We start from the raw sequence: 12,283 nt of genomic DNA, 5'->3' as shown, positions 1-12,283 counted from the left end.
AATCCATATAGTGTAATGTGTATTTCAGTGATAATGATATTTCATGCTTTAATCATTACATGTAGTTTTTACCATTATATTTTATGTTTGGTTTTTTATATTTTGATACCAAACACGTACACAGCCAGATGACCTGTACAATTCGGGTCATAATATAAAAAGTGTAGTTTATTCCTGGAAATAATCGGATATTACTAGCAACTGTATATCAAACTATTGTACAAATTATGTTATCATAAATGTTTCTTTACTTTGTCTCCAAACATGTTAGTGTGGCATCAGAAAGGTGTTAATAAAGAGACAGTAAAGTTTCCTGGATGATAAGACCGATTGGGATAATTCTATGACAGACTTGTTCAATTTACATACAACACTTTTATCTTATGGGATACAGTCTACAGCAAATAGTACCATAGATAGGATTTGATCATAGCCGCTTTGTAAAATTAAGCCACAAGTGACAAACAAAAAGTTGGGCCAGTGTTTGACGCTTTTATTACCTGTAGCTAATAAATTGATAAGTGACATTTGGTGTTAGATGTTTTGGAATTATATATAAGGGATGATTTTGTCGTAATTTTTAAAGTGCATCAAAATTACAAGCATTGATGATTTATTTTAATGGAATAATATGATAATGTGAGTAGTTTTGTTGTCATTTGTTTAAACATGGACATAAAAAAAACACAACATAAACTTATTTAAATAATTATGCCATTTTTGTTTGCATTTTAATATGATTTTGTTAAAGAATTGTTATTAAAAATTATATTGTTATACAACAATAAAAAGTTGTAAAATAATCACCATAGAATACAGGAAGTCTTATTCCAAAAATCTTCGAGGATGATATACTTTCATACATCTTTTCAAGTAACAGGAAATATGTCATGCAAGTAAAATATTGACAAGAAATTTAGAAGCCTTGATTTTTTTATGATCCATAGAATTTACTCCATTATTTTCCTAAACCCTTTACAAGGAGTCTTTATTTTCGCAAACAGTAAACAGGCCCATAAAAACAGTCTGAAGAAGTAGTACAAGAGTTTGTTTAATGATATCAATATTTGTGCGCAAGGCTTACTTTTCCTTTCATGTTTACAGATTTGTTAATCGAGGTGGATTCTTTTGAACTATTGCACAATTAAATGCTAAGTCAATATTTTGATAGCTTTTGCAGGTTATGAGCGATCATAATTTTAATGAGCTGAGGTTGTAAATGGCTTCTTTTGTACATTTGAATTGCATCTATACTAAAGGCAGCTCATGGGTCTGTAATGTTTTAGGTTTCCTGTTTAAATAGAGCTCTCAAGCTATGAGCACAATATTTCTGAAGGTGTTTTCATGTTATGCTTACCTTCTTGTATAATTTGTCTATGGTTAACTTATTTAGTGGATTTGTTTTAATACTGCAATAAATTTTCATCAGCAGCATTATAACTTTAATGCCTTTTTTTATTAAATTTTGTTATTTTAAGAGACACAAAAATAAATTATTTTGTATATATACAAAACAAACAACATCCATTAAAATACATCTTTAATTCATTGTTATTTATACTTTGATATATGCACTTTTTTATACTGATTTAATTGCCATCCAAAAGAAACCATATGTTAATATCCTCATTGCCTTAGGCAGCAAAAATAAAACAAAACAACCGTCATCTCCTTTTAATGCTCTTTCGATTTTGATTTTGAAGGAAAATGATCTATCCAGAGGGTAAGAATTATAAATGCGATGAAAGGTTATCAGTTTGTGCCTCTCAATTAACTGTTTCAATATTTATTTCAGGGAAGGGAGAAACAGTCACCAATTACATCAATGAGAAAAGAAATGTATTGCAGTCCATACAAGAAGAGAAATCTACATATACAGTTGTGAAGGTTCTCTTAACTGTAATTTGAAAGTTTAAATCAGGACAGTGTTGAAATTATAACACCTTATATAATTTGAACATTATTATGATTTATAATTTTATACAGAAGTGTATTGAAGAAAAAAGGATGGATTGTTATTTATAGAGAAAGAAAACAAATCAAGAAAGAATGAGTTATATAGTAAAATTGCTCAATACCATTGGAAAAGAAAAAGAAAATGAAATTTCTATGCAGAGAATTGACACTGTCAAGCGATTGGGCTCAACACTTTTGTCAGTTTGAAATTAGAATGTGCAATCGAAGATAATTGAGGGCAACGGGAAAGGCTTCAATTTTAACAAGTGTGAAATAAATAAAATGCCCTCTGTGGATGTTTGAATTGGTGATTGGCCTATTAAAGTCTTGAAAGCTACTTTGTAATGGTTTAATTGAATTCTCTGGATTTCGTTTAATCGACTGAAGAGGGCTTCAGATATTCTGAAGTAAAGTAATAAACAGGCTTTGAAAAACAATCATTGACACAGACCTCACAAAATTGAGATAACTTCGCACTTTGGAAAAGAAAACAATTGCTCTCTTTAATGATTCAACAGGTACCTGTATGAAAGTGCAAAACTAGGGGTGACAATTACCCTATGATTAAACATCAAATGAGATTGTAAGATAAGTAGTTGAAGATCTTTTACATGGACCGTCTTTGAAAAAAATCACCCAACAATGGAACCAGCAGAGAGTCTATCATGTTTTGTGTGTGTGTTTGCCTACCTCATCAACCTATCTGAAAATACAAATGTGAATTATGCCATCCCAGAAGGGTGGGCTCCAAACAGGCTTATCGGTAATGTGGCTGCTGACAGCAAAATCAGAGAAACTATGAGTGAAGAAGAATTTAGGAATCTTCAGTATTATTTTTTAAACATAGAGGACAAGAATTTGCAATATTTTGCTATTGATTCTAAAACCAGTGACTTGACTATCAATAGATCAATGGACTGGGAGACAGTCTGCAAATTTTCTACATCCTGGTCCTGTCCCATCTCCATAGACATTGGCACAAAAGAAAAGTTCCTAAAAATCGTAGTGATAATTGAGTTAATCGATGTTAATGATAATGCTCCATCATTCAGATCAGCGTCTTTAAATATGACATTTTCTGAGTCTGATGTGATTGGAACTTTAAAACCTCTGGATCGAGCCACTGATTTGGACACTGCAAATTTTTCTGTATCTCATTATCAGTTGGTGCCTGCAACCATTCCATTTCAAATCCAGGAAGGATCAAACGATGAATTCAATCTTGTTCTGAATAGTTCACTAGACAGAGAGAGCATTGCTTTTTACACATTTGAGCTTTTTGCTTTTGATAAAGGGAATCCATCTAAGAACGGAAGCGTGACAATTAACATAGATGTAGAAGATGCCAACGACAACAGACCAAGATTTACTCAAGAAAAGTATGAAATTACTATTAATGAGAGTGTTGCAGTGAATACAACCATCATTAATGTCACAGCAATGGATCTCGACATTGGAGACAATGGGAAAATTGTTTACAGCATAAGTCCAGACCAGGCCCCTGAAATATTGCAAACTTACACCATCAACACTTCAACTGGGGAGGTTTCTGTAGTGAAAAATTTGAAGTACACTTCATCACAGCCTATAAAAGTTAAAATTCTTGCCACTGATTTTGGCAAGCGACCGTTGTCTTCTTCAGTGACTTTGATAGTGACGATTGAAGATTCTATTAATGTTCAACCGGAAATCTCCATTAATCTTCTATCTAGCTCGGGACAGGCACAGGCTACAGAGTATGCGTCTGTTGGAACTGTTGTTGCCTTCATCATAGTTAAAGATCAGGATGGGGGAAGGAACGGAGAAGTGGAGTGTACAATAAACAATTCTCATTTCCAGCAACAGTTGTTTGCGTCTGGGGAATATAAAGTTGCTGTCAAGACATCTCTTGACAGAGAAACAATAGCGCTGCATAATGTTACCGTCATTTGCCAGGATAATGGTATTCCAAGGTTGACTACTATGGCTAGTTTCACTGTCAGTGTTACTGATGAAAATGATAATGCTCCAAAGTTTTCTAAGAGTTCTTACGAGGCCATCTTTCGAGAAAATAATCAAGTCGGGTATGTTGTTAAGCAGGTGGATGCTGTTGATGCAGATGCTGGAAATAACTCTATAGTTTGGTATTATATTGATCCCAAGGATCGATCTGTCTTTGACATAAATTCCAAATCAGGTCTTATAACTGCTGCTCAGCAATTTGATAGAGAAACAACTGATTACTATGAGCTTGTTGTAACAGCAGTGGATTCAGGAAAGCCCGCAATGTCATCTTCTGTGACAGTTGTGGTGAAGATTGAAGATGTAAACGACAACAGTCCAGTTTTTGATAAAGCCCGTTTTGAATATTACATTCCTGAAAGTGATGTTAAAATTGGCTCATCTTATGAAACAGTTCTGGGTAAAATAACAGCCAAGGATAAGGATATTAATGGAAATGGGTTTGTTCTGTTTAGTCTGGTTGGCAATTTCTCTGAAATGCCGTTTGACATACTACCTGATGGGACTCTGAAAACAAAAAGTACTTTGGATAGGGAGCAGCAAGAAAAATATGACTTTCAGGTCATGGCCATTGACCAAGGCGAAGATGTCAGGAGAAGTAGTGTTGTGAATGTTACAGTGCATGTGACAGATATCAATGACAATTTTCCATTTGTTATTTTTCCAAATGAGGAGAATTATGTGAAGACAATTACATACCTTATGCCTGTTCAGACTCAGGTGATGAAGGTTGAAGCAGCCGACTTGGATTATGATAAAAATGCTGATCTCACGTTCAAAATCACATCTAGAAATGATTCACAGGCCTTTGAAATTGGCCGCCAAGGAGAAATTTACGTTGCTAGGAGATTGCAAGAAAGTGATGTAAATTTATTCTTTCTGGACATAAACATTTCCGACCAGGGCGTTCCTCCAAAATCCATATCCAAAGTTGTGTACATTGATGTGTTGGCTAAAAACTCTTCAGCCCTTGCTACGACAGGCAACAATGATAATCAACAAAATGTTATTATTGCTGTTGTGGTTGTAGTCGTGACGCTGTTAATCGCAGCCTCAATCATTGTGGTCATACTAGTTATCAAGCGTTGTGACTTCTCACGTAAGAAGTATGTGGACTCCAATGGAAATGTGAGCCATGTGAACCCTTCTGAGTCTCCGATAGTCTCCAATGGCAGATTGTCTCCCCCTGTGACGAAGAACATCTACCAAAATGGCCTCTTGCACACCATCTTGCCAAGTCATCAAACCATTATTCCAAATGGAAAACAACCTAAAGATGTCAGTTTTCAGGTATGTAGAAGAAAAACGTTGTTTTTGATCATTTTGTTTTGGAAATGTTGAATTCCTACTTGTATACTGTTTCAAAGCAAGGAGATGTAATTTTCATCTCATCATGATATTTTTTTGGTGTTTAACCAATACATAAATATGAATGAGGATTGATTTATTTAACATATTAACCAGAAATTGAAGTTTGTTTACTTCAATGTAATTGATAACATCCAAGTGCAAGACGATACCAACCTGTATACTTCTATTTGTTCCAAAAACAATAACTGTTTTAAAGTGGTTTAATTGTTTTGAAAATTTTGAAAGATTTAATATACTCAATTAAAGCTAGGTTTTCAATTATTTCCAAATGGAGTAAGTATGGATGAAATAAGGATTGAGCGCCAGCAAATGAGCGCTTTTATGTTTTTGAGCCCTGTGTTTAAGGCAATATAAATTATTGTAAATTTTTAAAGATGAGTAATTTCAAATTTTACCTGTCACTCTTCTGTAAAATTTAAGTGTTACCAGAAATTCAATGGATTAAATCAGATACAGTCCTACTCAATGATTAGGATAATAACAGATTTACAAGTGGCATCATGTTTTTAAATTACGGTTTAAATAATCGCTTTAAAACTAACGCTTTTGTATGACACAAGTCCTTGATAGATTATTGGTAAAGTGGACCTGTGTGTTCCCCATACACTGAACCTTGAAAGTCAAATTTGTTATCTCTGCTTTTCATCATGCCTTTTGATCAACAATAATAAATTATTTCATTCTTTTGTAAAGTCATGATGAATTATTTCAATATAGCGTTACTTAATTGAATACCTAGTGAAGACTTCACACGTTTGACATCCTGTGTGTTGTCTTATAAATTGTGTTGTTCATGTCAAGGTAAACGTAAAAAAAAAATAATTCTTGATTTTTTGATCATGCGACCCTCATATTATTTTCCTTGATTGAATATAAATGACTTGTTTTCAATAGTTGAAAACACTTTTAATATTTCATAATATGTTTTATTCCGGGATATGAATTGTTTTGATTACAACTCATTATTATAAAAAAATACCACAAACATAAATGAACCTATGATATATTACCTGTGATATATAAAAATAATGAAGAAAATGCTCTACCATCATCACAAATTTATTTAAAGGAATGAAGCAATTGTTATGGAAAGTAAAGTAATTTTCATAAAAGAATAAGGCGGGGACAAAGACCTGATTTATAGGCGGAACAAATCATATCTTTCTGTTAGTCTGAGTGTAAGTTTTTGTGAAATCATCTACTGATGTTAAATAAAAATTGATAGTGTTACTTTAATCTAGAAAATGAATTAAAAGTAACAGGTGCAAATTTTGGAAAGGATCATAAGTTCAACCATATTAAATATAATCAGCTCTTTATTCGGATTAGGTACTGCTTTAAATTCTGATCTTGAAACACTAAACCTTGTACCGCAGTTTTTCAAGAACCTCAATGCATCCTGTCTGTTTTACAATAGTTTGGGGTAAATTTGGATCATGAAAGTTTAAAAAACTAAAAAGATATCCATGGCCATCTAAGTAATAATTGATATAATAAGTAATAAACTTGAAACAACATAAAAAGAACTGCATAAGTCTTTTGAAATGAGGTCTTCTTTGAAACCAAAATTCAACATTATATTTTAATGGGAAGTTCAGATTATTTTGGTGTCAGAGGTTACGCCGCGTGATCAGAAAAAGAATGATTTAATGGTTTTAATGTGTTGATCATGATGAATTTGACGCTAGCTTACAGTTTAACTGATTAAAAAGGCGAGAAGACATTGATAAAACAGGCATAAAATGAAAGAAGTTCTGGCGGTGAACTTTTCAAAATTAAAAGTTTGCCTGTCACATGTTTGATATATGGGCTGTGAAATTCGCCAAGGATTCTTTTCAGTCAAAGAAGGACTTTGGAAAGATTAGGGCTTGGAAGGCATATGATGCTTAATGTAATGGAAGATTATTAAACCGCCCTCTCGTTTATGATCGACTTATCAGGTCAAACAAAATTAATGGGCGTTTTGCCCAGTGGTGTTTAATATTTGGAGTGGATGATCAGGCAACATGTTCCCTGCATAATTGTGTCCAGTTTTTGTAATTGTCTGCCAGTATCGCTGGCTTTCTTCCACTCTCTTGAGTTTCTTCTAAAGAGCATGTAGGTTAGGTGTAGGGTTGTGTTTTAATCATGTTTCAAGACGATTTTTTGACATTTTTATTTGGTGTGATACAAGGTTGTAAATATGGTAACAAGTGCTCTCAAATCAATTACTATGACAACGCTGCTCTTCCTTGTATGCAGCTTGACTCTTTTGTGATATACTGTAGTATCATAAACAATATAATTGAAGACCTTATGCTGACGAACAAATATTGTGAGCCATATTTGATATTACTATTAATATTATTAAAGTGCTGGAAATATGATGCTTTTTTGTCTTATACAGAATTAGAATAACCAATTATAGTACATGCATATTTTTCTTGTATATAAACGTTTTATTCATTTATATTTGTATTGGTGAATAAACAGGTACAATCTTATCTTATGGTGTAATTTACAGTTTTTGAAAAACAAAACAAAACAAATTTTTGGTAGATTTTCCTTTTTGTATGTACCTGATTCAAACTGACACATTTGAAATATCTTACACACAATCCTTTTAACAGCTCAAGCAATAAATGGCTAATTATTTCCCTGTTTCCTTATTATTAAAATTGAATTGGCGACTGGTATTTCACTTTTGAAGTTGAAATAAAACAATAATGTTGAAATGTGTTGCTCGAGGCGGCTAGATTGGTGACAGAAACATGTATTAATTTGACATCAGGGATGACTGATTGACAAAATATTTGAGGTTAGTACATTATGTAATATTTTCTTTAATAGCAATGTTTCTCTCATGCTGTATTCATATTAAGTTACTAAAGAAACATGTATTAGCCAATAATAACAAGTTTGTGACTTTTTGAAGACACAGTCTTAAACCGAGTGGCATTTTATAGTTAGATAAAACTCATTTAGTTGTTGATTAAAATATTTTTCATTTGTCATAGAGTGTGTTTGATAAGTATGGTCAAATAAACATAATTTATGTAACCATATTTTCTTTTTTCACAACAGTGAAAAGAAATAAGATATTTCTCATGTAATATATTTAAAAGAACAAAACTGATTTTGAAGGACAGGTCAGGGTAGATCCAGAGAGACTGCGCTGTTTGATCAATTTGTTGCTGCCTTACTTATGAATTTGTACGCTCTATATGTTTCATTTTAACTAGTGTCAGTTTGTACAATACAGGTTAATCAGGTTCCCGGTGTTGTTGGTGTATTGAACCGAGTCATCACACTCATAATCTTTGTGCATCATGTAACAATTACCATTTCCAATAGCATTTGTAGATAAACAGTGGATAAATATGGAAGCCCAAGGGGTGTCGTGGGATAGTTATTTGTTATCAGCAATGAATGTTTCAAAGGTCTGCAGTTACAATTTAAATTTGCATGCAAATTTGCATGAATTGTTTTGACATTTTTCAATTTTTTGTGTGGTGAATAACCGGTATTGTTAATGTTAATTTTCTTATAGTGGTTGCTGAAAATTAAATTCTATCTTTTGTAATTTTCACACACTTTAACATTTCTAGTTATTATACACCTAGTTGCAACCGCACATATTAAGATGGATTATGATCAGAACTACAAGTTTGACCTCTAATATAAATTATCATAAATGCAAAATGCTTGCAAACGCAATCACATTTGTCACATGATGTCATTTTTTTCATTTTACAATTTGAGCTCATTGTCTTCTTGTTTCAGCATTAGACAATTTTTCATTGATGGAGGTCAAATACTGTTCAAATCTTCAATTTAGCAACTGGTTTATGTTAGATTTAGTACTTTCTAATGCACTGACAGCATTATCAAGTGGCTTTGCTTTTCTTATAACCAAATGATGACCTCAGTTGTAGGCGAAGTCCTACAGACCAATGAAAACTGTAGTGTATAGTATTTCTCTTTATTCAAGACATACATTTTTAAGAGCTCTACATTAAGTTGAAATACAAAAAGTGTACTTAAAAGATGATGGTTATGATGATTCAATAAACATCATATCATGTGTGTTAATTAGTAAAATTTTACTTGTTTACTAATACATGTATAATATACAAATGTATTTTAATTATGGCTGAACGAAACAATTGATTTGTCAATGCTTGTCACAATATAGTAGAGGAAACAAATGCAATCATGGTTTTCAATATAAGTGGTCTTATGCAATTTGGTATAAGAAACAAATAAAAAGAATTAAAGGCTTAGCCACTGTTTTGGAAGCTACTTATGAGAGGAAATACAATGACTTTAGCTACTAATCTGCTGTTCTTGGATTAGCTGCACACTTCCATGAGATTATCCCATATTCCTTTCATTAGCTAATCCTATAATCTCTGCAGCCCACATAATGTGAGCAAAGTTTCAATAACATATAGCAACAATTCATGTTGTCTGGTACTTACGCAAATTGTCGACCACAGAATTACATTTTATTATAGTTACATCTCATGCTAAAAGACAAGATTAAGCTATTTGATATTGATAATATATTAATTACATAGTCATATCAACTAGGTTTCAAAATATTATTCCTTTAAATAGATTTATACATTAAACTTTTATTCCTTCATTATAATTACCAGTAGTTAGCCTTTAATTGAACTTGTCTTCCTTGATTTTATAAATATACAAATCTTTGTAAAAAAGGTGATGACACATTGTATGATGCTGATGATGACAAGTTAAATTGGTGGCCATTTAGCCCGTCACCATTCTAGACCCTGCAGGATATCGGGTTCAAATGGTCAAAGCTGACCACCTCAGGTTTCAAGCCCACCAGTTTCACATGGTGTCTCAATTAAGTAATTGTTTGATTACAAAATTGTGTTTCTCTCGGTCAAAGTCACCTCTAGTTTCGATGCAGGTATTTTATTTCAGTGAAAAGGAGCAAATAACATTAAATTGGTTTATTGAATTTGCTAAATTGAAATATAAAGGCAGCCGTGGGCATCCATCATTGCAGGCTAGTCACAACACTTTTAATGTAGTAGGGTGGCAGTGTATAGTTTGAGTGTCATCAAGTGAATGAATGACTTCTCTTCAAATTATTTGGTGATTGATTATGATGCATTGCTTCATGATTTAACAAGTTGTTATTAAGAAGGTTATATTAATTTCCAGATGTTTAACATGTAGAACATTGAGATCCATTTTGTTGATTTTTGTCTCTTAAGATGTTAGCAAGCATTCAAATATTTTATACATGTTCATGCTTTGATGTACTTTTAGTTGCCTAAAACAAAAAGCAACACATAAGTAATTAGTTCTCAATAGAATGTTAATATTATAATAGTTTATACTGAGTATTAAGAAGCCAACTGTAATGATTAGTGGGATTTAAAAAATAGTTCTTTGTTGGCTTATAATGAAACACCCGCAAGAATAGACTTCCTTTAAACAAAATTACCATAAAAGCAGAACTTGTCATCCCAGATTCACCCCTAAGGACTGCTCTTGCATTAAGCCCTGTTTTTCCAGAGTGCAGCTCATATATATTTGTGTCCTGCAGTTTAGAGAGTCAGGTTAATTGATAAAGAAGAATATTTTAGAAATGACAGTTACTTAAAGCTTGAATAAGAAACTATTGTAATGGTTATCAAAATATTACAGATTGTTATACAACAGTTATGTTGCAAAAAATCCACCCAGTCATTAAAAGTGTAGTTTATGTTGCAAGTCACTACATGTATCTCTGCATATCACATAGCCACTTTTCATCTGTGATGCAGTCTGGTAGGTGTCTAGTTGCACACTTGTGACTTGTGTTTAATATGGTAACAATTAAAACAAGAAATATCTTTAAAAAAGATATACGGCGTTGATTGTGGTTGGAGTTTATGGAAGGTAAAGATTTAAATGAATGAGATCAAGGATAGCCAATATCTTTTTCTGTGCAGTTTTTAGCTGCATCAAACGCAGTACGGGATGTTACGCGGAGTTTTCGCGGCTTATTTTACATTATAACATATTGCTGGTCATAAACCTATAGATACAAAACAGAAAACCAAAGTCAACCAACCACATGCGAAGTCTCCGTACATATTTTAAATATGTATACGCGCGTTCTTCGTACAAACCTGTTTGAGTGGTTTATCGGGCATTGCTACGTGTATTTGATTCGATAACTAACAGTATCGAGAATCATCGCGCTCATACTTAATACATTATTTAGTCAATATGATGCAATAATACATTAGTTAATATGATGGAATAATTCTTGTTAATTAATTAAAAATAATATTTATCATGGTATTGTTGAAAACACATTAAGAATCTATTATTGACATGCCATAAAATAATATCGCTGGATATCTTCATTTAACATCTTTCTGGTCTAAAGAAAATTCCAGTTCACCTAGAACACGCTATAGCGTCTTTATTATATAACGATTATGTTACTGACCGCGAACTCCGATCAGCACATAAGGTCTGACCTGTATATAAACTCTGACATTCAAACACACTAACCGCGAACTGACCCCTTATACCTCGTGGGTTGAAATGCAATGCATTAAAGTGAGGCATCGCTTCCACTGATCTTTATACTTTTACATATAACATGTTGACAGGAATATGGAAGTCAGTACTAAATATGAGAACATGGCCTTTAAGTACACAACGTTCTCGCGCTGGGAAATCCTCTGAAAATAAAAGGTGCATGCACAAACTGTATTGATGTCGAGATTGAGTGTAAAACTGTTCTATCTATTAGGCCTTTTTGTTAGAGATAAAACTGTTTCATGCTGAACACGCAGTAAAACAGTTCTACAAAGACGCGGACACGTTTCCAATGTTCTAGTGGTTTTATCAAATCAGCCAATGCAGTCAATGAAGTGTATTCATCTGTACTTGGCCGCGGGAAGTTTTATTTGAATTCTATTGGACGCTAACAAAGGTC

The 12,283-nt window shown here is 32.8% G+C and overlaps 1 protein-coding gene across 1 annotated transcript in view; it reads left to right on the top strand.

Annotated features, from left to right (window-relative positions):
- The window catches only part of LOC127877067 (protocadherin-3-like), a gene marked incomplete at its 3' end in the record, with an annotated part of 37,616 nt that overhangs the window by 17,188 nt on the left and 8,145 nt on the right, over positions 1 to 12,283 (top strand). Inside the window, exon 2 of the mRNA XM_052422667.1 lies at positions 1,796 to 5,247. Within this exon, the coding sequence (XP_052278627.1) occupies positions 2,599 to 5,247 (2,649 nt within the window). The remainder of the gene's footprint in view (positions 1 to 1,795; positions 5,248 to 12,283) is intronic.

The sequence above is a fragment of the Dreissena polymorpha genome, chromosome 4, assembly GCF_020536995.1.
Source record: "Dreissena polymorpha isolate Duluth1 chromosome 4, UMN_Dpol_1.0, whole genome shotgun sequence".
Lineage (NCBI taxonomy): Eukaryota > Metazoa > Mollusca > Bivalvia > Myida > Dreissenidae > Dreissena > Dreissena polymorpha.
Note: the sequence above shows the minus strand (reverse complement) of the source record. Positions and strands in the feature narration are given on the sequence as shown.